At 42.6% G+C, this 27,677-nt stretch overlaps 1 protein-coding gene across 1 annotated transcript; it reads right to left on the bottom strand.

Moving 5' to 3' along the window:
- Positions 1-110: 110 nt before the first annotated feature.
- Positions 111-27,676, bottom strand: LOC142082039 (alcohol dehydrogenase 1-like). The gene is made up of 11 exons (XM_075149596.1): positions 26,699-27,676; positions 25,557-25,695; positions 19,830-19,929; positions 8,239-8,340; positions 6,907-7,045; positions 4,729-4,816; positions 4,402-4,621; positions 3,443-3,703; positions 2,807-2,942; positions 1,917-2,055; positions 111-474 (listed from the first exon to the last, which is right to left on the bottom strand). The coding sequence occupies exons 2-11, from the start codon at positions 25,592-25,594 to the stop codon at positions 450-452; spliced, it is 1,248 nt and encodes a 415-aa protein (XP_075005697.1). The 5' UTR covers positions 25,595-25,695; positions 26,699-27,676; the 3' UTR covers positions 111-449.
- Position 27,677: the final 1 nt, after the last annotated feature.

The raw sequence follows: 27,677 nt of genomic DNA on the forward strand, positions 1-27,677 counted from the left end.
TGCTAAAATAATTCAGGATGGATACATAGTTCTGACGTAGAGTTTTACTGTGCTGAGCTGCATGCACAAATCTGTTAAGCTTGCAGTGTTATGAAGGCCCAAAGAAACAGTTTCCTTCGTTTTTCTTTTATTAAAAGATTGCATATTGAAAGCCATTTTAAAAAATCAAAAAATTTCATAACACCTGTGACGGCAGCAAGTCCTGTAATTCATAACTAGCTATTAAAAGAAAATTGCAGCACAATACAGAGGATTTAAAGCAAGAATGAGGAGAAAGAGGTAGGAGGAAAAAGATTATTTCATTTATAAACGCTGTGCTTGAAGTCTGGGTTTTGAGCTTGATTCTGTTATTCAAGGATGGTGGTTGTAGACCTTCCATATCAGTTGTGTTGGAGGATAATGAAGTTTGTACTGGTGCTGAGCCATCTGCTGCTTAACAACTGGGAATCCTAAAACACCAGGACACTGCGAATACTGCAATATGAAATGAGAAGTTAGTGATTGTAGAAAAGCCCCTGGGCTAATATCAGCAAAACACTGCTGTTTTCTCTGAAAATCTAGGCTATTGCTATCAACCAGGGTACTCCCTCCCTGCCCCCCCCAGCCCCAGATTGCAGCAAAATGACAGAGCAGATGTGCAAACCTTGCTGCAGATGCAGAGAACAAAATTCATGCAAGACTGCAAAGCCTTCACTCATGAAGCCCAGGGCTCCTAGCAATTAATCACCAAATATAGCCTGGGAATTCCTTGGAGCGGGGCTTAGACACATCTTTCCAGTTACAAATGGCTCTAAGGGTAACCTCTGAATGGTACGGCTTATTCTGGGCTGAAACACTGAAGTGTTTCACTTAGTAAAAAGAGTCAGCTGCAACACGCCTCTGTCTTCAGGCTGACCGTCAGTTTTAACAAAGCTGATGGCGTCCCTGTCCTCACCACTTTCCCCTGTTTGTTACACTAAAATCTAAAACTAACTTTATAGCACATCTAAAATAAGGACAGTCAAAAAATGAAGTGCGTGCTGCATAGTCAGAACCTGAGAACAAACCTCAGGGGCTAAATTCTTCTGTTACATGTTTTTTATATTTAGAGCAACTAACACCTAAAATAACCGCTAGCAAATGACAATGAAAAGAAAACATGAATGTAATTCTCCAGACTGTGTAAGTTATAAACGGCTAGAACTTCCAGAAAGGGTAGTCCTCACACATGCTAAGGTGTACAAATGCGTTTCCCATTTCTGCCAAGGATAATTTTCAATCATTCCCATGGTAAAACTTGTCTCTGGCAAACAATATTTCTGATTTCAACACCCTATGAAAACAGAGTCTGAGCTGAACTCTCACAATATTTGAGGAATGCAGAGAGCTGAATTCTGAGTTTGCAATGTATATACCCTTTTTGAAAAGCTCTGAAGTTCAAGGCAAACTACCCAGTGACTTTAGGACTAATTGCACTGGATTCCGTTCCCACAAGAGGAATGGTGAGTTGCTCTGCCGGTAAACATAGGCGATTTCTGTGTTTCTGTTCCTCATCCTAAAATGTTTCTTGGAATGTGATGCAGCTAACCCCTGGCGCTACAGCTTGGCATTCCCGGGCTCCCTTGGTTGTGTGCTCTTTTCCAATGGGCAGAGACTTCCCCTTTTGTGTGGTCTTTTCTCCCTCTGCCACCCAGAGTCTTTGCTCAAACTAGAATCGGAAAGTTCCTCTGCAAGGAGAGACGGGGCCCACTGCATTTCAAAAGCTAAGGCTTTGCTGGCGTTAGTACTGCAGCTGCAACCCATAGACACACGCTGGGCGAGGTTAAGGGGCATAGTGGGTTGCCTTCCCCATTCTCTGCCGCGAAGTCATACTCGGTGTTACCATACAGCTCCTTTAGGTTATTTATATAGAACCTTTACAATTAAACAATGTTTACCTCTTCCCTGTCCTTAGCAGATCAAATCCTTCATTGATTTCAGTGAAAGGAAGTGTGTGGGTTATTAATGGATCCAGAACAAATTTTTTCTTCATGTAGTCAGCAACCAATTTAGGGACTGAATCTTTACTCTTCCAGCCTGAAAAAACCCACAGACAATGGATAATGAAACACTAAACGCTTGTGAAAATAGATAAAACTCATGGCAGCTTAAATTTTTAGATAAACTTTCTCTAGCAGAATAGCATGATGAAATGTTGCAGCATGTCTTTGCCTTTACAGAGTGAAGCAGTCAACATGGGATGAAGTGCAGCTATTCTACGTATGACAAACCCAGTAAGTGCTTTACTGGTAGAAGGCCAGTAAAAATTTGAATCTTTACAGAATCCAAACTTTCCCCCACATTAAATACTGTTTCAAATTGACTATTAATACACTGTCCACTAAATCACACATCATACAAGAGCCAGAGTGCTGACATCCATGTTGGTGACTGGAAACTTGACTGCCTTGTCAAAATTGGGAGGGGTAGGGGGGTGGATGTGTCTCTTTTTTCTTACAAGCAGTACTAGATAAAGCTGTCTCAAATAATAGGATGCCCCCTTTTCTCTATTTTTTGTCTTTTTATGTCTGTCTTTCTCTTTCTCTGCCTCTTCTCTCCCCCTTCTTCCCCCCCTCCCTCCCTCTTGGTTTTTCTCTCTCCTCTCACTGTTAACTAACAGTTCCCATAATTAATTTGCTTTGTGCTGCTTTGTCAGCAAAATAGCTGTCAGTATTACTTCCAATAGGAAGGAATTCACCTAAGCAGTGAATTTAGATATATCCCATTTCATTCAAGGTGATTTACAAGTTTCCCAAGCCAGTTAAATCACATCTTTCCAAGTCCTCACCTCCAAAGACGGACCCTTTCCAGGTGCGACCACTGAAGATGAGCATTGGGTCGAAAGTGATCTTCTGTGCTTCCGGGGGCATTCCCACAACCACACTGACTCCATAGTTGTATTGGCAACTGGCCAAGGCTGCAACCTGCATTTGAAACAGAGGGACACCCCAGAGTCATCCAAGATTTGCCGCTGGGGTACAAAAGTTTGAATTCCTTCTCCTCCTCTCAGGGCTCAGCTTGTGATTCATTTTTTGTAGCTGAAACCACATCAAACAATTTCCATTGTATCTGCTTACACCATTGTATCTGCTGTCACGGGTTAGATATGTCCTAGCTTTGTTCTCCTTCCCCTGTTTTGTTTTAGTCATTAGTTATAAGCCACTGTTGGAAAGCAGATAGTGGGCAATGTGAGATTTAGCCACCCTGGTTAGGCCAGGGGACTACATTGAAGTTCCCTTTCCTGAGTTTTTGAATGTGCTTCTGTCCCTGCACCTCAGTGGCAGATAGCTGGACTTACCAGGTTTGAAGTTAGCTTGACACTTTGCCAGTGGCTCTCAGCTCCTCACCCTTGGTGCTTAGTGGGTTAGCAAAGAGAGAGCTAAAAAGCTAATGCCTCATTTGACCAGATCTTTTGGTTGCATACCATGGTTTCGGTATGGCCGATGACCTCAAAGGAGTAGTCCACACCATGGCCGGTCATTTCGATCAACACTTCATGAATAGGCTTCTTGAAATCTTTAGGGTTGATGCAGTCTGTGGCGCCCAGCTCCTTGGCCTTGTCAAACTTGTCACTATTGATATCAACGGCAATGATGCGGGAAGCTCCAGCCGCCTTGCAGCCCATGACAACAGAGAGGCCAACTCCTCCCACGCCAAAGATGGCACAGGTGGAGCCTGGTTCCACCTATAATAACCATATAAACATGGCATACCGTTACAGTCTAGGTAAAGGACAATGCATTTGCTTATTATCAACATGTTTTCACTTAAGCCACTTCTTGTAATTTAGAGATTACCTGCTGAGGAGGGATTTGCACCTGCATACCTACTAGTGCAGTAGCCAGCTATACTGATATAATCCTACATGTGACTAAGATAAATTGTCCCTAAAATACATTTCTGAGACCAGGTTTTCATTACACGTCTCAGCTTCGGGTTCAGAGACACTTTTTTTTAATGACGCTTTATATTCCAGCGGTGTTAAGATCTGTAGTGTCGCTCCATTGGAGACAGTGCCAGCTGTAAAAGTCACATTCATATATTGCTACAAATTAGGAGTGTTGCATATATAGGCTTCCATGTATTCCTAGACTTAAGTTACAATAAAACAAATCAGCTCTGTTGTAACACTTTTCTAGGAGTGATAAAGCTATGAGAGAAAACTTAATAGATGGTAATAAGTATTTTTACTGGATTTTGAATTGAAGACTTCCGAGTACCTTAGAGACAGAAAAAGTGAAGTAGGCAAAGAACTAGTATCTTCTTTCCACCTCGAACTCAACAGTCTATACCTCCTGGCTGCCACGCTGACGACCCGCTCGCAGGCCACACAACCCTGAACAGACCCCATGAGACACCAGAAACGCCCACCACGATACTTACCTTGGCAGTCTGCACAGCAGCCCCATAACCAGTTGAAAATCCACAGCCAATTAGACAGACTTTTTCTAGGGGAGCAGCAGAATCGATTTTGGCTACAGAAGATTCATGAGCTACTGTGTATTCAGTGAAGGTACTTGTACCAACAAAATGGTAAATTGCTTTTCCTTTACAGGTGAATCTAGTGGTGCCATCAGGCATTAATCCAGCACCTATAACAATGCTGTTTGAAAGATGACCAGAAAGAATGGCAAATGAAATCTGTTGAATGTGATCAGTTTTGTATAAATAAAAATCAAATAAGGGTGTAGGTAACCCAGGAAAACGCACCTATTTTTACTGCACAGATTACCCTTGGTGTTTAAGCAACTGTTGCACTCCCCACACTGTGGAACAAAGAGTGGAATAACCGCGTCTCCTAGAAATAAAACAGTAATGACAGAGGATTAAAAAAGGCAAACAAGACGCATCCAGGTAAAAACATGAAGCAAGTATATTTAATCCCTAGGCAAATACACACTAGGAGTGCAGTGCTGGTTTTATTTCCTTCTGCTGCCCTTGGAAGATAAACCATCTCTCTCTTTTATAAAGGACATCATTAGGGCAAAGTTATGACAACTAATTTCAATATGCAAAACTCCTGGTGTCTTTCATAGAATGGAGTCTGAGCTATGTCATAAAACCGCGGTAGCTACTGGCATTCCCAAAGCACTCATCCAGCAGTTTATTGCATCTTCTACTTAAACGGAAAATAGTAATGCACAGGTAAAAAAACTGAGGTAAAAATTGACATCCGCTAGGACAGCAGATCGGCGTGCCAAGGTAACAGGGCTGCAAACTGTGCATACAAAGAATGGGAAATTAAGCATTAATTTGCCAGCCCTCTTGAGTCTCTTTCCTATTTGCAGTCCTATTACTGTTGCAGTGGAGTAAAGGTAGGTAAAATATTTGTCAGAGAAGTTGTGACACACACAAGCTAAGACAACATCTCCCATTCTCTAGCACGATTATATGATTAACAAGGTAGCACATAGTTTCCCAGTGCAGTATTTTACTGCTACGCATTTTCCACAGCAATGATGTATGGTAAATCCCTAATAATCTCTAAACAGGTAATCCTTAATACAGATCAAGTTGTGATTTGGCAGTTCTAAAATATGGCTAATCCTTGACAAGGATCCCCATCCCAATGTCAAGGGAAATCTTTGATTTCCACTAAAAAATGAAAAATGCCTACAAAACATGAAATGCCCCACTGCCCCGACCCTCAGTTAACTTAGAACTGTGACAGGGGCTGAGTAATCATTCTGCTAAAGAAACTTTGCATATCTTGGAGCCTTTTGTAGAACTTGAAGGTGTAAATTAAGCAACATCTGAGAAGCGTGATTTTGTGCGTGTGTATGCGTGTTCCGGCCTGCTCTTTCAGCTCACCTGGAAGCACATGGCAGCTACAATTAGACAACAGAGTGATTTATGAACCCAGACGTAAGAGAAAAAGCAGTTAGAGCTATCACTGAAATTTGCAATATACATATTTCTTTGGAGTTAAAGCAGAAATCTCTAATAAAAACTTTTTCTTATCATACATACCAACCTGCTTTGGACAGACTTCATACTTGCTGCCAGTATGAACAAAGACACTGGAAGTACGGAGGTGTGTTAAAAGTGAACTACTTAGGTACTATAATAAACTGCCTGGATAAAATCGAGCATTTCTATGCAGAGTTTGTTCACGGCGTATTTTGTTTTAATAATTTAGCCCTCGTGAGAATTTGTTCGGTCCCGTAGAAGTGTATAGAAATCCCGCCTCGTCTTGCAGCAGTTGGAGGAAAATCAGCATCATTCACTGACGTCTCTACCTACCCACTGTGGTTCAAAGCGAGCGTAGCGGGAGGAGCAGCTGGTCCCGACAAGTGTCCTCAGAGCGATCCAGCCCTCCGGGCGCGGTGCTGGCTCACCCGCACTGGTGCTGCAGGCCAGCAAAGCCTGCTACCTGCCAGTGCCCTGCTACTTTTAAAGTGAAGTAATCGAACAGAGAGACCTAAGCTCTGGTCTACTGAAGTCAATGGATTATTTAGCTGTTAGGAGAATTAGAAGAAGGTGCTTTGACGTGTTGTCTAGTGCTTTGCTTTGCCGTATTCTTAAGAGAGATTAGCTGTGTAAACTGTGTTTAAAGAACCTGCAGCTAATACCTGATTTCCTATGACCAAGAGCAAAGAACCTATGCTCTTAATCCCATGACAGGAAAAGCGCTGTGTAGGTGGAAAGCAAGCTGCAGATGTTTTTGCCAAAACCAAACGAAAGTGAATAGAAAAATCTGAAAATAAATCAAGATTGGGAACGCAGAAAGATGTAAACGGCACGTAGTGCCCTTTAAGCTACCCTTGAAAAAACTCAAAGTTGGAACATTTTCCTCTGCAATACAAGTACTCACGCGTGTAATCATCTTTGACTTAAATGGGAGTCTGGAAACTCGGCACGGGGTTTGTGTTCAGTGCTGCTTCATACCTGGTTTGATGGAAGTTACTCCCTGCCCAACACTCTCCACAACACCAGCTGCTTCATGCCCAAGAATTATTGGAAAAGGCATAACCATTGCACCAGTTACCACATGGTCATCAGAGCGACAGATCCCTGTGGCCACGATCTGATTTAGAGGAAAGACAAGAATATTTCAGCATTTAACTATGTCGTGTCGTATGTGGAAGTGAAATGATAACATATATTTGGAGAAGTTATTTGCTTCCCTCCAAAATCACATATGCACACCATGAATCTACAGGTAAAACACTTTTGGTTGTGTGATTGATCATTTTTATGGTTTGTATTAGTCTTTAATCTACAAAGCAAAGCTCCTCTGTGAATGTTTGCTATGCACTACTGAGCTCTATAGGGAGTGTCATTGATTATCTGGCAGAACCAATGTTCTAGCAATACAATTATATATGAAGAACAGAATAAAATATATTATTCCTAATATTTATATATAAAAACATAAATAGAAAAAGTTTGTAATATTACAGAAATATTACAAAATTATGTAAATATAAATTACCGATCACATATTATTTATAAACATAGAAATATTATATATATTTTATATTCCTTATATTTAGATTATATTACAATATATCATATAATAGATATATAAAATATGTATTATGCAATGATATTATATATAATTACATTACAATTATTACACATATGTATAGGTTATATATACAAAAATTTAGGCTACACATCATAGTATTTTATATCACATTTTGCCTTTTCTTGCAGGTAGCACAGCAGTATTTCTTTTTAAACATTCAGGTGTGTCTTTACAACTTTTATTCTGACAAATGGAGTTGTCAACCCCATGAGAGGGTTCTCCTCACTTGTGTAACATTTGAAACTGCTCTAAAATGAAAACAGCTGCTGAGTTCCACTGAGAAATTTCCTGAAATGTAACAGATGTTCAATACCCAGTTAAAAGAGGAAGCTCCCAGCCCTACTGAGCTATTTCCTAGCACAGATTCAAACAAAGTAAAAGAGAATTTCTTGCTCCACGCTATAGGAGATTCAGATATCTTGCCTTGTACTGTAATTTTTTCAGCCTATTAGAAGCACAGGTGTCTTAATAAACAAAAAACCCAACTCTGAAAACCTTTTTTTTTTTCTTTTTAAAAGAACCTCATGATCAAATTTAGGACTTGAAGCATGTTTTATAGGAGCTCATTGAATAGTAACTGCTCACCTGGTGATAGTACCTACTCACCTAAAAATCTGTAGAAATAATTCTGATAAACAGCAAGATAGAATGCAAGTCATAATAGTTGTTTTAAATTTTATTTTTAGTACCTTTATGCGAACTTCATGTGCTTTTGGTGGGGCGACTTCCACTTCCTCAATAGAAAACGGTTTATTCGCTTCCCACATTACTGCGGCTTTGCATTTAATAACCTGCAAACAGCAAAGAAAAAGAGAATGGCCCTTGAATTTGCAAGTCACCGCACAGACAGATTCTTACATTTCTGCAAGTGAAACTCCTGCTCATATTTGGGGGAGAAAAGGGGAAACTACAGGAAAAAAAAACCCAAACCCAAAACGCAACAAAAAAGCCAACATCAAAGCACAGTGTAAGCCCATTTTTTTCCCCCACCAAGGTCATGTCTGACTTTGTTCATATTTCTGTCGCATGAAGTTTTCAGCAACATGTGTAATAGCCTCCTAAGACAACTGGAGACCTTATCTATCCTCATTGCTCCTTCTCGGTTTCTAACTTCCTTGGAGGATTATTTTTGCCGTGTTGGATTACCGGTGTATATTTGTGTCTTCCTGGAGATGGCACACTAAATGATGTCATATACCACGTTGTGATAAAGTCTGTACTGCCTAGAACTGCCTGTGTCAGGAACTGACAAAATTGCTAAAAATGGAATTCAGAGCCTAAAACAGCTTTTATAAGCGTTTTATTACAGCCATGTAATAAGTTCATGCCAAGTTCAGCCATGAGGCGGTGGCTGAGAGGACACCTATTTAAAATGACGTAGCACTATGCAGAGGTAATCTTGAAGAAGCAACACTCCCTTTAGCACAAGATTATCCCTGCTAAAGTACCTTGCTTCTCAAAAGGGATATTTAACTCAGGTGGGGTTACTCCCAATACCCAAGACAGTTTTTTTTGTCTGTTCGGCTAAAGTTTGTCCAGGTGCTGACGGGCCTCTGAGCTCCTCCCATCATCTGCCACTGAAAGAAAAACACCCTCAGAAGAGAGAGGAGCGTTGTCCACTTATCCCAGCCTCGCAGACAGAAGGTAGCCCCAGTTTCCACCCTGCAAGCTCACTCCTAGTGTATTCAAAGGTAGTGGGGCCTCTGTCCCTGTATTCAGTCCTGTTCTTCCTTGGTGGCCTCTGCCCATCCCGAGCTTTAAACGACTCCAGGCCCTGGAATATGATTTTCCATGTCACCCGGGTGACACTCTATTAAGTCCTCAGTCACTCTATTAAGTCCTACTGGCTGCAAGCGTTCAGGTGGCATTATCTTGAGAGGGAAATGGAGGCGAATCGAGTCCACGATGCAAGAAGTTGAGCACATGCCTAAGTACCCTGCGTGACTGGGACCCTGGGACTGGGAGAACTTAACACCAGTGTGCTGCAAAGTTCTCAGGAGAAAAAAAAATAAAGCAACTTTTTAGTATCAAAGCTTTTGAAGTAGAAATAATGTCTGATTATCAACAAATTGTCAACTGGTAAGGAAGAAAATAATAACTAGGAAATACTAAACATATGAAATAAAATAGCGCACTTTCAGCAGCCAGACCCAAAGTGAGAATGAGCACAACGCTTTGAAAAAGACAGACTCAAGAGAGGTTTGCAACTAAATTTAACGTTTCATGTGTCAAATGCAAGCGTGATTAGTAAAACATTCACAAGTGAGGCCAAAGATCACATTTTAAAGTGCCATATTTTCTAGGAAACTTACTTAAAAAGCAAAAAGGGCTTATGTATTTATACTGTATCCCACGTAGCACAATAATGATTTCACAACTTGCACATGCAAAGCACACATAGTGTCTATAAGAACAAAGGTAGCCAAGAACTGTGGATTGCTGAGAACAAATAAATCCCTCCTACAATTAGCCATTGGTTAACTATGTATTGTTCTGATGGTTGTGTCCCTGTGAACTTTTACAGACTACAACAGGATCCCGCAGATGCACCGACAGCACACTATCACCCATTTCATCTATTAAGGCAAGCGCTAGCTGGAGTCACGGGTTTTTTCTGCTCGTGTTTTCTACCAGCCTTACACGTTACTGCAGCACGGAGAGGGTAGGTGTAGAAACACACCCTTTTGCAGAGCATAAGGATTATGCTGCTTGGTCACGTAAACTGCACGGTAATTCACATATTACTCCAAGATAAACACAGTGAAAACAAGGCAGTTTAGTTATATCCCGAGACTTCATTTACCATGCTCAGTCCAAGGCTGGGTGGAGGACTGAACTTGGTGAATTTACCTACAAGTGAACTACAATTAATTTTGCACTTGCGATATCTCAGAGTTAGAGAGCTTCCCCCCCCGCCCCCGTTGTTTTGTTTGGTCTTAGTATAGTGAAGACAGCCAGCAGTAACAGCAAACGATCCTGGTACTTTCTTAAGGCACCTTCCAGCAAGGTACATGCCTTCAGTCGTTTTCCATCTCTGGGTTCCTGCCCATCGCCCTCTCTTGCACGTCTCTGGGTGTATGTTAGCGTCTCTCAGGTAGTGCAAGAAGCAGCATATACTGTCTTCAGCAGTGGTATTAACCTACAACTCCTTCTGTCACTTACTTTCTGGCAAAGATGTAAATACTCATTTCAGTCCCAGCTCAGTACTGCATTGCATGTGATACTTACTTTTGGTCTTCATTAACTTAAGCTCCAGACTTGTTATACAGGTATTCAAATTTAATGACTGTCCTAATATCAGCACAATGACACCCTGAAATTTAACACAATATTAACTATGCCTTTTTTTTAGAAAACAAACTGATATGCATTATAAAGAAGCTAAAACCAGTTTAAACCACTGTGGAATCTCAGAATGGAAACAGATAGAGCTGATAAATACATTGATCTGAACACTTACTATGTTGTATCATATTTTAAATTGTCCAATCAGAGATTTAAAATAGTTTGCTAACCCTGGGGGGAGGTTATTCTTATTATGGTGCTGTTACCTTATGTTGCCTCAGTGTTTAAAAAAATAAATAAATTATTGCCCTGCAGACTGTAACAACCATTTCCTAGGAGAGTACGCTGGCCTGCAAGGAAAGGCAGCTCTCCTGTACCAGCTTCCTCCTAAACTCTCATCTGTGCTATACATTCAGGACTTACGGTGTCTCTGCAAAGAAACTGCATTTAAAAATGCATTACTCAGCTGCAGCAAAGACACTTTTCTAATATAAACTTCCGCTTACTTTTCCTGCCGTGCTCATGTTGACTGGTGTGCCTGTTTCGAATCTTGCCACCACTGATTTCTTGCGCCAAGAATTCAGTCAGCTGCAAAGCAGTCAGGTTGCTGATAGCCCGAGTCCTGTCCCGCACACTGGAAGCCGGTCTTGTGAAGTGCTTCTGCAAGTGCGCTGCTCTGACTTTTTAGCCAAGCCTCCCAGCTCACAGTCCCACCCCTTAATAAGCCGATGCACTAGAACGAAAATAAATGGTTTCAGCACCCACCTGCTGAAACCTCGCTCTCTACCGTGTCTGTCTTCCTGATTCCTTTGTCACGCTCTTCCCCACCCTTATCAATCCCACTTATGGTTGCCCTCAACATCATGGGAAGAAAGCAAAAGCCCTGGCTGGAAGCTGTCCCCTCTTTCCACTTCCCTGGGAGGCTGCCCTCCCAACCCACTGCTCCCAGTGGCACTGTAGGTGCAAAGAGAAAAGGGGAGAGTGGCTCTTGAATCCACAGCAGCAGGGACGCAGTGAGAACATGAAGGCTTTGCGGAATTACTTCGGTGACACTCATAAGGGCCCAGCTGATACATTAAAACATGCTATTGTGCAAGCTGCTTGAGAAACGTACGCCGTCTGGCTGCGGCAGTACCTGCTCCTGATTACTTAGTTTTACAGGCTGGCTACTCATTAATCTGTTGAAATGGTTTTCAATGAACAGTGATGAAGGACAACATGCCGATCGTGCTGATGGGAAAACAAAAATCAGTAAGTCATCAAGAAGCACAGCGAGAGGATGCATGTTTCTTACCACGTGCAACACCCTGCTCGATTTGCGAGTGATTGCCTGACCCTCGGTTCCATCAACACCCGCAAGCACAGACCCCACCGCTGCTGACGTGCCCACATACTTACCCTCTCCTGGCACAACATCCTGGTGCAAGGGATTGGGTGGAGGTCACACTGCATGCCTTTGCTGTGGATTTCAAGCCCCATCTATTTTCAAATTATGCCCAGCATTCTGAAACCAAGACTTTTCCTTCAGAAACAAGCAAAAAAGAGATAAAATACTGCGTATAACCTGACTAGTAATTACTAAGTACAGCACTCTCTCAGGTTTACCTGTATGACTGTAATTAATTTAAGAAGGGGTACAGGAAGAGCAAGCAGGGAGAAACGTGGTAGATGTATGTAACCTCAGGCAGGTACTTCAGGGACAGTGGGGCATTCTAGTGGCCTCAGAGATGCAACTCCAGCCTGCCGGGCACACGAGCTGTGCTTGGCCAGGGCTAGAAGAACCGAGGTCAAGAGCCCCTGCTAAACAATTTCAAAGACCCACAGGTCAAAAAGGAGAGTCTGGCCTGAGGCTTCCTATGGAAAAAGGCTATCAGAGACCACAGACGGTGACCTGTCTCCCATCTGGGGAATGGCAGACCTCAGGGTATTCATGCATACAGTCTGCTCTGCTTTTTTGAAACTAAGCTTCTCTCCTCATCCCCACAAGATTTCTAATAGAATCATAGAATCATAGAATCATTAAGGTTGGAAAAGACCTCTAAGATCATCGAGTCCAACTGTCAACCCAACACCACCATGCCCACTACGCCATGTCCCTAAGCGCCTCATCTACACGTCTTTTAAATACTTCCAGGGATGGTGACTCCACCGCTTCCCTGGGCAGCCTGGTCCAAGGCCTGACCACTCTTTCAGTAAAGAAATTTCTCCTAATGTCCAATCTAAACCTCCCTTGGCGCAACTTGAGGCCATTTCCTCTTGTCCTATCGCTAGTTACTTGGGAGAAGAGACCAACACCCACCTCGCTACAACCTCCTTTCAGGTAGTTGTAGAGCGTGATGAGGTCTCCCCTCAGCCTCCTCTTCTCCAGGCTAAACAATCCCAGTTCCCTCAGCCACTCCTCATAAGACTTGTGCTCCAGGCCCTTCACCAGCTTCGTTGCCCTCCTCTGGACACGCTCCAGCACCTCCATGTCCTTCTCGTAGTGAGGGGCCCAAAACTGAACACAGGATTCGAGGTGCGGCCTCACCAGTGCCGAGTACAGGGGCACGATCACCTCCCTACTCCTGCTGGCCACACTACTTCTGATACAGGCCAGGATGCCGTTGGCCTTCTTGGCCACCTGGGCACATTGCTGGCTCACATTCAGCAGGCTGTCAATCAGCACCCGAGGTCCTTTTCCTCTGGGCAGCTTTCCAGCCACTCTTCCCCAAGCCTGTAGCGTTGCCTGGGGTTGTTGTGGCCGAAGTGCAGGACCCAGCACTTGGCCTTGTTGAACCTTATACAATCAGCCTTTTTTTTTCCTGAGTTCCAGCCAAAGCTCTCTGTTCAGCCAGGTCGGTCTTCTTCCCCACCGGTTCGTCTTTCGGTACATGGGGATGGCCGCTCCTGCGCCTTTAAGATTTCCTTCTTGAAGAATGTCCAGCCTTCCTGGACCCCTTTGCCCTTCAGGGACTCTGTCAACCAGTCTCCTAAACAGGCCAAAGTCTGCCCTCCGGAAGTCCAAGGCAGCAGTTCTGCTGACCCCCCTCCTTACTTCTCCAAGAATTGAAAACTCCATCATTTTGTGATCGCTGTGCCCAAGACGGCCTCCAACCATCACATCACCCAGTGTAATACAGTGTATTACAGTGTAATAACATATCTTTGCTTTATACAGCAGTGGTCATAATCAATCTCTCTTGCTGCTTCTTGAAAGTACAGTTACAGATGCCACAGAAATTTCGCCTGCTAAGGTCATCTCAGAGTTCATAGGGAAATTAATTTCATAAATGTATTGATATATGATAATGCCGCAGATAAGCTATGACTGCTTACAGTATAGCAGATACTACATATTGTGCTTACAACCCTTCTGAACTGTATAGTCTTTGTGGCACATCTAAGGTAGAGGAACCTTAGATACGTCCTGTGTTGGCTAAGCTCACCCATGGACACTATGACTCTAACCATGTGGATTTTATCCAGATGGAAGTAACAAATGATTTCTCCTGAATACTGCTTACAGTAATCAGCTGACAAAATATATTGTTTGGTTATACAAAACTGGCCAGTTTAACCTGCATTCTCCCTCAAGAAGTTGCTTGAACATGGGCTTGTTACCACCTTGCTCTGAGCCCCTTTTCCCACCAGCCAGCCATCAGAGACCTCATGCTGCAACCCTGACACACCAGTTGGGAAACACCACACATACGGATGGCCAACCTCAAAAAGCAAAAAAGACTCATTCCTCTCCCAGCTAGAGGAAAATCTGCTCCCTGACTCCCTGCACACCCCATATACCCATACATCTCTGACCTGAGAGTGGAGCGACAGCTAAAGGCCTCAGAGCAGAAGGCTGGACACCTCGGGGAAAGCATAGGCAATACCGCTATCACAGAGGATGCCTTGTCATGTCAAGTTGAAAATCTGTGAGGTGTGGTGCAATTAAAAAATTGGTAGTGTAACACAAAATGTCAACACAAAAATAATGTATATAAAAACCCCTCTAAATTCTCCCAGTAAGGCCTTCAAGGGAGAAGACACAGTCTGTGTACTCTGCGTCAATATACATCCAAAACAATGTGACTTAACTTCCTATAATGTGCTGACGGTTCTACAAAGCCTCGGGAGGCAAGACCTAGTGACTTGCGCTTCCTAGAAAAACTTGTACCAGGATGAAGTATTTCTAGTCCAGACTATTCCTTGACAGTTATCTTTCTTCTTTTCTCCCTTCTTCTAAAGTTCCCATCCCTTTTCCTTATCGGTCTCTTCTCTGATCCCTTTATGTTTCCTTTCCCCTCAAACCTCTCCTCATCTCTTTAGCTATATGCACATCAAGTCCATGAAAAGTTTTTTTCGGGGAATGGAGCTGAGGCCACCTCGAAGCCATCTCCTTTGGCCAGAGTGGGTACCTCCAACCGGGAACACTGGGCAGTGGATCCTGCCCGCAGCCTGCGCAGGGGTAGGTGGCACGGTCTTTAGGAAGAAGGTGGCAAGAAAAAGGACTGCACGTGGCGCCAGTGAAACGCGAGCCGACTTGCCTAACTACGTTGCGGAAGCTGCTTCATTTGCATTGCTCTGCCAGGTTGCTCAAGATGCCCCGGCTCGAGGTGTACAGCAGCCCTGGCACGCAGGGAAACCACAGTGCCGCCCCGTTACGACTTGCTCGCACAGGCCCTCAGGCTCAAGGCTTTGCTCTGATACTTGCCAGAAAATACTTAACTAATCCCTAGAGCCTATCCTCTCCCCTTTTAGGATAGTTCACTATGAAGAGAGTTTTTCTTTATGCTTATCTACAGATTGTATGCTTTCTTAAGCAATTAAAATATGATACGTAATTCCTTTATCAGCTTTTTATCTCACTTTGTCCAGCTGAACATGTGGCACTAATATTCTCTCTCCAGGGATTTATTAACCTCAGCAGATCCCAGTGAAATGTAGTGACAGAGGCAGAAGAGAAAGAACACGTTGAAGAAGTTGTTAATGGCTGGTGAGCTTGCACACAAAAGAAGTTAGGAGCAGTGAACAAAGGCCCGTTCGTGCCACTCCAGGTCGCCTTTACTCGGGGACTGTAAATGGGGCGAAGGACATGAAACATTGACCATGCTCAGCAGATTGTAGCCGTAGCTACAGTTTCTGACTACTGGTGCTTGTAGTGGAAGGTGGTTCTTCTTTACTCCCACTTCATGGGCAGTACAGCCAGCTTCCCGCTCCTCACTCCTCTCAGAGCTGAGCAGCCTTGCGTCGCTTGCTTTCCTGAATCAATGCATGAAGCTGACTCCAGGAAAAGAGAGCTAGTAATTTCTGAAACAGCCTTCTTTTAACATAAACAAAATTAGTTCTTCTGCCCTGAACCTGACCCAGTTTAACAGGAGACTATTATAATCACAGCTCAAGTGACTTAACCCGTTACAGAAAAAAGCTTTCAAGGGCAGTTACGCATCACAGTTTTTAGTGGCAACTATACATTCTGCCCTACAAATAATAAAATGCGTATTAGCTTTAGCTAATACTTAAGCATTTTTTAAAAATAGGTTACTTTTTCCTGCTATCTACACTGTTAATATTTATTTTTAAGCTTACCAAGGTACATGTATGTTTCTTTCCAGACAGTGATTTAACTGTTAAAAGATAAATAAGTAAATATAGCTTTAGCCTTCTGGAGGGTCTTTAAGTTGAAAATTCAGCATTTCTTCCTACTGTGTGATAGCAATTTCCAAGTTACTCTTTTATGAGTCACTTCTTACTCTTCAGAACTTGATAAACACAAAAGATTCAGCTCTGGGCTCCACAGGTTAGTGGTAGATAGAAAAAAAGTGCAACATTTCTGAAGTCCAACCTTACATGGTACAGAATTGTGATTGCTCAACCCCTTTGTATTTTTCCACCTGCACATTTAAGGCTGTCCAAAGGATTAGGTACACGAAACCCTGCAGGTGCTCATTAGTATGAAATACAGAGATAAAATGGAGCTGCAGGTAAGATTCAGAGCTAACATGCAGGGCAGGTCAAATTAAACCTATGCAAACAGCTTAGGGACCATGTCTGCATGTCTGAAGATTATACAAACGTGCATGACAAGACAGTGGAGCTGAATTAAGCAAGCATAGGATAATGACATGCAGTTTTGTGAGAACATAAACAAAGACTTCTAGAAATAAACACCAATACCTTCCCAGAACACACAGAAAATAAGTCCGTTGCTCATGGGACGATGCCTTATTTATTTTAGCTGAAGAACAAAAGCCAAAGGTGGAAGCTCCAAATTACCTAAACACCTGAAAGCTGAAAGTTTGTGGGTTTAAAGCAAGTATTAAAAGAATTTGCAGAGGAAAGTAATATCTAAGGAGAGTACTGAATCAAGTATGAACACACCTTTTTTAAATAATGCCTTTTATCTTCCTTTTCGGTCTCTGAAAAATCACAGCCAAGTGACAAACAAGAAGAACAAAGCACATCTTACACTACTTGAAGTAAAAATGGAGCAAAAGGGAATGAGTATGAATCAACAATTTTATTATTTACTTTATTATTTACTTTTTTATTATGGCTTTAGGAGTGTCAGTGCTGTTGTTCCAGCTAACAGAGCCACTTTCTTGGAAGAGAGACAATTAGGCAATACATTTCAAAAATGGGCCAAAGTTTAGTCAGCCTTAGATTTGGAATCATACTGAAGTCTATCCCTACCTTTCAGAGTAATTTATCACAAGAAGAATGTGTGCTTACTCAAAGCTTATTTTAAAATCCCCCTGCGGAGTAAATGGATACTTTCCAATAATATGAACCAACACCAATAACAGTGTGGTGAATCTATGATCTTCAGTGTGATTACCTAATGAGCTGCATGCTGGATCTACAACATATCCCAAGCAATAAAAAGTTCTGTTTAAATCACAGCTATGCTGGAACTCTTCAAAATTCTCCGACCTTAGCCTCAAACTCTAAGGGTTTTAGGAATGCCACCTTCAGGATCTATTTTACAAATCGGTAAATGCATTGTTAATTCACGCAAGCCACCTAAATCTGCCCAGCACACAGCAGAAACTTACCCTAGAAGTTTTGCAACAGCGCTTGCACTGAGGTACCACCTTACTGATTCAAAACAGATTAACCTCCAAATGTGTTGTTACAGCCATCTACATCATTGCAAAGTGTGCATCAGCAGCGTGGCAGTACCCATAAAACATGTTTACATCATCATCCATCTATTGATTTTCAGCTAACTATGCATTTAAAAAGCTGATACCTGATCTTGAAGCTTCCAACAGGAAGGTTGCAGGTTATTAAGCAGTGTCAGAAAAGGGACTGATGTCAGTAGGTAACAATATTTTGAAGGCAAGCCCAATAGTCCTAGGCTGCACTTCAGGGTATTTTCTTTTTCACCTTGGCTCTGGGTGCAAAGGGCGGGCACAGCCAGTCTCCCAGCTGCAGCTGGCAGTCAAACTGCCCTAAGACTGCCCTGAGCTGAGGTGCTGACATGGGTTTTTGGAATAAGTGGTCAGTGTGGATCCCCTCAGCCAGCTACACCCCTGTGCAGCATGCCGGCTTGCACTGCAAAAAACATCGTCAGTGGCCAGCTTCCTGACCAAAAGCCCCTAAGATGGGGGTGTTCAGAGAGGCTCTTTGCCACTCAGATGCCCTCCTGCAGAGTCAAGTCTAGAATAAAACACAATTGCTCCATAAGCAAACTTAGGGTCAATGAGCCTATATGACATGGGGCAGGAGTCTATGTGGAAACCAAATCAAGTATAAATTGACCTGAATCCAGGAAAAGGACAAGCAGGGGGCTAGCACAGTAACATGCAGTAGTAGTGTTTGGGAAATTGCCACCACACAGATGCAGATGAACGCTGCTGGGGTCCCTGACTTCAGAAGTCTGGTAGATCTGTCACGTCCCACCCATAACTAGGGGGGCTGGGTCTCAGCAGGAAGGGAATGAGACAACAGGCTTACTTATGGCACCCTGCTGTGACCTCCCCGCTGCACGCCGCTAAAAGAAAGTTTGCCCATTTCAGCCAGAAGGTTTGACTTTCTGCCACATCCCCTTCATATTTCCTGCTTCTGAGACTTTCTTTTCAGGTCCATGGAGCCATACCTTCTTTATTGCCTTTCTAATGTTGTATTAGACAAGTGTAAAGACCTCTGTATGTATTCTGCTGTTCAGCAGCTGCTCAGGGTAGCCGAGTAATAGTAATAGCAGTACCCGAGACTTTATAAAGCTCAGTGATGAAAATCAGAACTTTCCTAAGCAGAGCAGTGATGCCTGATGGCGAAACACAGTGATCATATTCTTCTAGAGCTTCTGTGCAGCTTTTCTTTTTAATGTTCTGTTCTCCATTTCCATGGTGGCCAGGGAAAAAAATGACTTAAATTGAAACAAGGAAGACTCAAATTACACTTCAGAAGACGACTTTCTCTGGGCACAGATAGCAAAAAAGGTAGATTGCTTGGAGACAGTGCGGTGCCATCATCTTGGATGTCTGTAAGACCTGGTTAGACAAGCATGCCAGAGCTGATTTTCCCTGGGGACAGCAGGGTAAAGCAGAGAACTTCCCTGCCTATTTTTCTACAGTTTTGTTAACTTTATACAGCTGAAGCTGGGATTCAAAGAAGGATCTTTCTTTAAGAAATGCCTGAGAGCACTGCATGTAAATATTTATTTCTGTTCTCAGAAACTAATTCCTTGTCTTTTCCTGTTATAAAACAGTACAGCGATCCATCTCTGCTTCCAATGCAATGCTTTAGTGGGCCACACCTGAAATAGGCAAGTGTGTCCATCTTGAAAATCCTGAGAATAATACAGCCAGGCCTGTAGATTGCAAACAAGGAATAAATGTGCTTTCTTAAATAACATACCACAGACTAGAACACCAGAGTGCCAATCAGTGCTATAACTTGCACACAATATGTAAATCCAAAATGCAAAAGAATAAAAAGTACATTTAGTGACCTCCAAAGCCAGCAGTGTGTGCTGCCTGTAGAGCTCTGTTGGCTTTCCCTTTCAGTCCCACCTCACCTTTTTTGTGCGCATCACTGTACAAGGGGAGGTGGAGGAAGCTTTATGCCCATCACCAGCATATCTTTGGATCAAAAATGCAATTATGGTTGTCAGGTATCTGTAAGATAAATAGGTGGAAAGAAAAAGCTCAGAGAAGCAAAGCAATTTACTGCGCGATTTTAGCCTTAAATCAGAACCAAGAGGGGTACTTAACCACTGAATAAGTGTTCCTACTTGTTAAAAATCATATCCGGCATTATTGAAAATACTAAATCCATTTCTGAAAGGAGTGATAAAATCGTGGAATTCAGCCAGGAGGAAGCACTGATAATAACTGCCTTGCCATATCTTCAACTGGCAGTTCACGAAAGGATCCAGATCTTAAAATGTTACAGCAGCCCTCCCCCTCACACCCTGGAGAATTTGAACATAGAAAGATCACAGACTTTTCTCAAATTGGCTTTTAGCCACACTTTCTGTTTGTTTTGTCATTATTTACTCACAGTTGCTATTTATTGTCCCAGGCTGTTCTGCTCGTAAACTGATTTTAGCTAGCAACTGCCACGAATGCAATCGAAAACAGAGATGGTATTTCTTTTGCCTGAAGAACATCTAGCACTGAGAAAGTCATCTATCTCCACGATATGAGCCTGAATGCTCCTTTCTGTATCACTGCTGGGAACTGTAGGAATGGGGACAACAAAGTGGTTCATGGTTTTACTTTTCTGTAGATCTTTATGTTGGTCATAATCCTCTGAATTGCATAGGAAATAGCACAGGACTGCTACCAGGGCTGTAGCTAAAGCTGCTTACTCTATTTTTTTAATCAAAAAGTTGGATGCCACTTTGGAACAGATGTTGTGTCTCTCCAGCTTTGACTAGAAGTCTTTCAGAAGCACCTTCCCACAGACACGAAGATACTCCCTCCCAAGAACCACTGCTTTAAGAAACTAACAAATTTTGAAACCAAAGGAAATTGTTGGTATCACCCACCAACCCAGGCTTCTTTCAGTTATCTTTCACCAAGACTTTTATCAGTAACTCCCAAAGCATTTCCAGGCAGCCTTTTATTTCAAGATTTCAGTTGCTGTTTCATCCAAAGTTGAAACAAATCTGTAATGCTCTGCTGTACCTGCCCCTATCTTTCTCAACTTCTGAGTTCTAGTTGGGTGCAAGAACTAATGTACCTTTAAAACTTAATTGTCCAGCTCAGTTTTACACTTCGATAGAACATCTTAGCTGCTTTCTTATACAGATGGGCATTGCATAAATTCTTGGATTTGATATTCTGCACATGCAAATCCCCAAACCTAGTTCTGAATTTTCCCTAGGTATCCACCTAGCTTACATGCCAAATCTTTCTTGCTTTCCACGAGACTTGGGCTTTTGAAAATAGGACTTTATGTTGAGCCCAGACTACTGAAGAGCGGTCCAAGGTAAAGATGCTATAGATAACTGATGTGAAGAACTAGATAAGAGTAAGTTTCAAGAGTAACTGAAGATCCTCCATTATGTCTAAACTGGTGGACCCAGGCACAATTTCAATCTCAATTAACATTTGGAAAGTGTTTTTTCATAAGGCAACAAAATACACGTCCAAAAGAACTATTCCTTTTAAAATTGAAAAATCATCTTAGTATTTTTATAGCACTATAGTGGAAGAAATATGGATCAGCTCTGGGGAAAAGGAAGTGTGAAAAGGCAAAGTGCCAGAATTACTGGCAGATTCTGATACCTTAATAATGCTTCATCCTTTCACCTTCCACTGATGTCGACAGGCTGAGCTGAACAAGGGAACCGTACAGTATCCAAACCTCACAGAACACATAACTTTGGCAACTAACACTACTGCCCTTCACCTGACTCCATCCATTCTCCCTTTCTCCTTTTAGATATGTCATCATCTCTAACGTTTAACACATTATGAATTGTTGTCTTGCAGCATCGGCAGTAGTACCTCTCCATAGGCATCCTAGTCACAGAATTAGATTGAATTTCCCAGTCAATGAATCTATCCCTCTGCTTTGTAAAAAACAGAAGTTTTCCCAAATGATCCCTTTCATCAATTTACCACAGAAAGTTAAGCTCCTTGTACTGCATCTCAGGAAAACGCTGTTCCAGAACCTCACTTTCATTTGCTGTATTTGGATAAAGACAATACTGCACTACGTGAGATCTTAATGGCAGCTGCCTTTTAGTAAGTCCAGCTTAAGTTGCTTTTATAGCAACTACTTGTAAATCCCAAGCAAATGTAAAAAAACTGCAGTATGCTGGAAAAACAAGGTTTGCAGCTTGCACTCTGTTCTGTAGGCAGACAATCGTGGAAGCCATTTTGTTGTCATAGTTTACTCAAAAATTAACTGAACAGCAGTATGAAAGACTTCTACCTTGCAGTCCCTTCCACATCCTTTGCATTTCTTGAATTCCTCCTTCCAACAATGCCCCGCTGTCTCTTACATGTAGCAAAGATGCAAGTATTTTGTGAACTGTGGCTTTCTTGTGCTCTTCCCCCGTCCATAGACACAGAGGATTCATGAGGAAGTGGATCCACAATTTCATGCCAACTTTGTTGGCTTTATTTAAAAAGAATTGATAAAAGTGCTTTCAGAAACAAAATACACATCTTAACACATGCCCCAAGGGTCCTGACACTTTGTGTCCCCATGTGTGACAACTCAAAATCAGCCCGTGTTTCATGCTACCTCTGTGCCTTCACAACAACAGCCTTTTCTCCACATGGGCCTTACAACAAAGCAAATGGTAACAGGCCGTTTTGGGCTGCAGGATCAGAAGCTGGCAGCAGTATGGATCCTTTCTTAGAGTTTCTGCTATCAGCTGCCTTCTTTTCTTGAAAAGATTCAATAGCATCTTAGCCTGCAAGTTATCCAAACATTTGTCGTAATGACAAAGAGTCACACCAATCACACTCGTTTTCCCCTCCAAGTGTAAAAAAACTTCCCTACATTTCTTCCATTTTTTGCTTTTCTCCAGCTTCTTGTGGACAATACCATATATTCTGTTGTGATTTAACCGCAGCCGGCAACTAAGCACCACACAGCCGCTCGCTCACTCCCCGCTGGTGGAATCGGGGGGAGAATCGGAAGGGTAAAAGTGAGAAAACTCGTGGGTTGAGAAAAAGACAGCTTAATAGGTAAAGCAAAATCTGTCATGCAGAAGTGAAGCAAAACAAGGAATTCATTCACTACTTCCCATTGGGAGGCAGGTGTCCAGCCATCTCCAGGAAAGCAGGGCTCCATCACGCATAACCGTTACTTGGGAAGACAAAATGCCATAACTCCGAATGTCCCCCACTTCCTTCTTTTTCCCCCCAGCTGTATATGCTGAGCATGACGACATATGGCATGGAATACCCCTTTGGTCAGTTGGGGTCAGCTGTCCTGGCTTTGTCCCCTCCCAGCTTCTTGTGCACCTCCAGCCTGCTCGCTGGTGGGGTGGGGTGAGGAGCAGAAAAGGCCTTGACTCTGCATAGGCACTACTCAGCAGTAACTAAAACATCCCTGAATTACCAACACTGTTTCTAGCACAAAACCAAAACACGGCCCCATACTAGCTACTATGAAGAAAATTAACGCTATCCCAGTCAAAACCAGCACATTTTCCACCCCTTACTCCATACCATTTACATCATGCTCAGGTCTCACACTATCCAGTACATTCTCAATACCCACCACCACCCTTCCCATCCTTTGATATAATACACAGATATCATTCCCTTAGTCTATGACCACCTCTGTGAAATGTCTGTAAAATGCCCTTAAAATGTCCACTGAATTCATTTAGCCCATGACTTTGGGCTGCATCTGTTATGGTGGTGTGTTGCGTGGAGTTACTGGGCACCAAAGCCAGCTCAGGTCAGGTCACTGCTGCACTTGTACTGCTTATTGTAAGGCTTGTCCTCCATCGGTTCAGGTGGTTCCTGCTATAGTAATTCCTGTAACACGCAATTCAAATCATGGGTTACAATAATTTAAAGGTATTTCCATAACAATCTCCACCCCGACACCTTTGGGCCAGATTATAGGGTTTAATATTGCAATGAACTCCTCCCCTTGCTCCTAGCCTGGTGAGCAACAAGGAGTTCCTGCTATAGTAATTCCCATAACATGCAACTCAAATCCCGGGTTACAACAATTTAAAGGTATTTCCATTACAATCTCCACCCCTGGTCCCTTCGGACCAGGTTATAGGGTTTAACATTGCAGTGAACTCCTCCCCTTGCCCCTGCTCTGGCTTGGACTTATCCACAGACTGCAGTCCCTTAGGCGTGTACCTGCTCCAAGTGGAGCCTTATCTATGAGCCACAGTCTCTCCAGGGGTGTTCCTCCTGCGGCATAGACTTACCCACAGCCACAGTCGCTTTGAGGTGCACCTGTTCCAGCGTGGCCTTCTCCATGGGCCACAATGCCTTCAGAGATATACTTCCTCCAGCCTGGCATTACCCACAGCCACAGTCCCTTCAGAAGTAAATGTGTTCCAACATGGCCTTACCCATGGCTGCAGTCCCTCCTGGGGTGTACCTGCTCTGTCATGGGCGTATCCATGGCCACACACTTTGTGGTGCTCCAGCATGACCTCATGCACAGCCACTGATGCTTCAGGGTGTACCTGCTGCAGCATGGACTTATCCACAGCCACAGATGCTTCAAGGTGTACATTCTCCAGCGTGGACTTATCCTTGGGCCTTCAGAGGCACAGCCATAATGACGGCCACAGATCCTTCGAGATATACCTGCTCTGGCATGGGCTTATCCATAGCCATAGACTCACATGGACTCATGCACAGGTCGCAGTCCCTTCGACTCGAGTTCACACTGGAGTTCCAGCCTGTCCAGTACAGCAGCACAGAAACAGCAGCAGGGAGGGAAAAGTCATCTCTGATAGCTGTGCTTTTTGGCATATGAGCAATGGTAAGGAAGTAAGAGCCTGTGACACCAAGACACACAACATATCCTGTGACTTAGTGTCTGAGTTTATATAATAACACTTGTAAACTTGGTGGATTTCTAAAGTGTACTGGAGTTGCAACCTCAGCGTAGCTGGAATCTTATTTTAGCGGGCAAAGCACCACTGGAGACATCTCCGGCAATAATCAGTGGCCACGTCGCAATGTAGATTTCCAGATTTTCCTCCTGTTACTAGATTCAAACAGCAATCACATGTCTACATTTAAGATCCTTACTAGTCAATGCCTGAAAATGCATTTTTACGCTTTTAACCCCATTAACTTTATTTGATGATGACAATTTCACCTGTTGAAACTATGTAGTACTGCACTTGTACTCTAGAAAAATCATCCCAAAAATCTTGTCCAAAGGTGTGAATTTTCTTGAACACAAAACCCCAAGGTCAGGTGATTTTATAGTCCTGTGCACAGCCTTTCCTTCTGTGTCCACATGCAAATATTAATTCTCTACAAAAATTGGTTACTTCTGGTCATGAATATTCTCATGTTAAAGAGGAAGAGTGCTAAAAACATAAAGGATGAACTGGAGGTACACAAGCTCTTCCCTCTGCTAATGACCGGCAAAAGATGTGGCTGTGCTGCTGCCATGGCGGCGCGCAGCTCAGAAGTGTCAACAGGAGCGGTTCTAGAGTCTCCCCGCATCACCAGCTCTCTGCCTGCCACAGCTGCTCGGCAGAGCAGACAAGCCGGGCTGCCGCTCGCTCAGCTGAAGACTCCTACCTGAGGAAAAACGTGAATCCCTGCTACAGGGGGAATGTTACCTGCTGCAGCTAGCAAAAAGGTGCTGCCAACCTAGCATCCTGCCAAGAAGGAGATCCTCTACAGTGCTGCTTCTCAGATAGTTAGACCTTTCTGTCCGTTACACCATCACTTACACGCTTTCTGGGTATAGACTGAGAACTGGTGAAAAAGCAATAAATGACGTAAGTTACATTTTTTTCTTGACTGTTAACACAGTCAGATATAAGACTACTCTAAATAACTGCTGTACACATCCTTCGTAAGGAAATGGGAAGCCTTTAAGTATTTTTGAATACTGCACTTATGATCAACATCTGGGTGTGATTTTATCTACAATATAAAAATAACAGTGCTGGCTGGTAACATCGTTCTGTCAAACGTCCAATTGTTCGTGGTATTGCTGCATTTAATTTTACTAATTTAAATATTAACAATGTTGTAAGTTGCTACTTTGGTAAAGTAACACCCCTAAAATCCGGAAAACATATTGTACCAGCAATTATTGTATATAATACTCTGAGGTTACTAAATAACTAGTGAGATTATAAAAGTATGCTTCACAAGACAGTTTAGATTACCAAAGAAAATCCACTGAATAATTTAATAAAGAAGAGAACCCTCCCACATGAACTTCATTTTTAAAAACTTCAGTTAGATATAGTTAGTCCTTCATACGTAGCCAACATAAAAACGTAAGTAGAATTATGCAGAAAATCAGAGGCTCCAGGAAAAAGAAAGTATTTTCTGCTCCTACAAGTTACTTTATACACTATTTTGAGTAAGCATTTAATCTTAAGCATATGGAGAGAATATTTTATGGTAAGTACTACATATTTTTAAAAATTATAGGGCTTTGGAAAAGCTGGTCTCCCAATTAATATTTTTTTTTAATCAAATTTATGAAAGTTGGCTGAGAAATACAAATGCAATCAGGATGTTACACAAAATAGCCATTTTCATTATTTCAATTATTCAATCAATCCACTACAACCAAAATCAGAAGACGTGTATTTTTACTTTTGATATCAGGAGATACAGATATTTTAAATTTGAAAAAAAAAGGATGAGCTTGCCATAAACCATTTCTATGAACTGTAGCTTCCACCCTGCCTCCTCGTGCACTGAAATGTGATGATTCACAGGCAACAAACACTGACCTTACCTTGGTTGGTTTGTCAGGGCATAGGATGACCTTAACGCAAGACCTTCATCTCTGGAATTTATACTTTTTGTTTGCAGATGGGCAAGCCTCCTCACATCTGTTGACCTTCTGTGCACATTGAAAAATCTGTCAGTTCACTCGAGTTTTTCCCGGTCAGATGTAGTTATGGAATAAAAATGTAACCTTGCAAAACATTAAGAGTTGCTTAAAAAGATGTCCTGTCCTTTCCCAACCCTCTTCTCTCCACATAGTCCTTAAAATATGCTGCTTCCTGACCCCAACAGATAACTGATGAATGCTTATTCCGTTCTCAGCCCATCCAGGCTCTTACAGCCAGCAGCTCTTACAGGTGAATTTCTTATGTTTGATGAACTTGATTCTGGATCATCACAAAATAGATTAGCTAACCCCTCTGTGTGACACTTGCAAGGTGCCTTCAATAAACCGCCGTTCTTAGGATGTTCCCAACCTTAGGCTTACGGTACTGAGTATCCTAAGGAAGTGACAGAGGCAAAGAACACTGTGAACATTAGCAACTGCTACTACAGGAAAGGGAAAAAAAAACAAGTTAATGGTAATAAGGGCTAATAGTCTATTATTCAACCTCTAAAACCAAAATCTAGAACAGATACCAAGTATTAAGAGACATGGGACTGCCTCTCTGCATATACAACCGTTAGTAAAGATAGAAACCAAAAAGGCCTGGACATCTCCTTTGCTATCATCACTTGTCCCTGCACTTCTTGTCACAAGTCAGAAAGCAATCCACTCCCCCTGCTTCAATATAGTCTGTTACTATAAAAAGGTGTCTCAGATATACGTGGCAAGGAGCAGCTGAGCTCCAGAGCAGAAACTGCAAGGAAATAAAAGGAGCTGGAAAGTGCCCACAAGCAGCATTGGTTGCCCGAGGTAACTACTTAGGAGTGGAACAGGAGGTAGCATGCTTCCATCCTCCTGTGCTTACAGCTTCTCCAAATTA

This window comes from Calonectris borealis, chromosome 4 (genome assembly GCF_964195595.1).
Source record: "Calonectris borealis chromosome 4, bCalBor7.hap1.2, whole genome shotgun sequence".
Classification (NCBI taxonomy): domain Eukaryota; kingdom Metazoa; phylum Chordata; class Aves; order Procellariiformes; family Procellariidae; genus Calonectris; species Calonectris borealis.

Coding starts and splice junctions, on each gene's coding strand:
- LOC142082039 (XM_075149596.1), bottom strand. CDS start 25,594: ATGCTAGGTTGGCAGCACCTTTTTGCTAGCTGCAGCAG. Junction 3,704..4,401: donor CTGCTGTGCAGACTGCCAAG/GTAAGTATCGTG, acceptor TGGTTATTATAG/GTGGAACCAGGCTCCACCTG. Junction 2,056..2,806: donor GAAAGGGTCCGTCTTTGGAG/GTGAGGACTTGG, acceptor GGGTTTTTTCAG/GCTGGAAGAGTAAAGATTCA.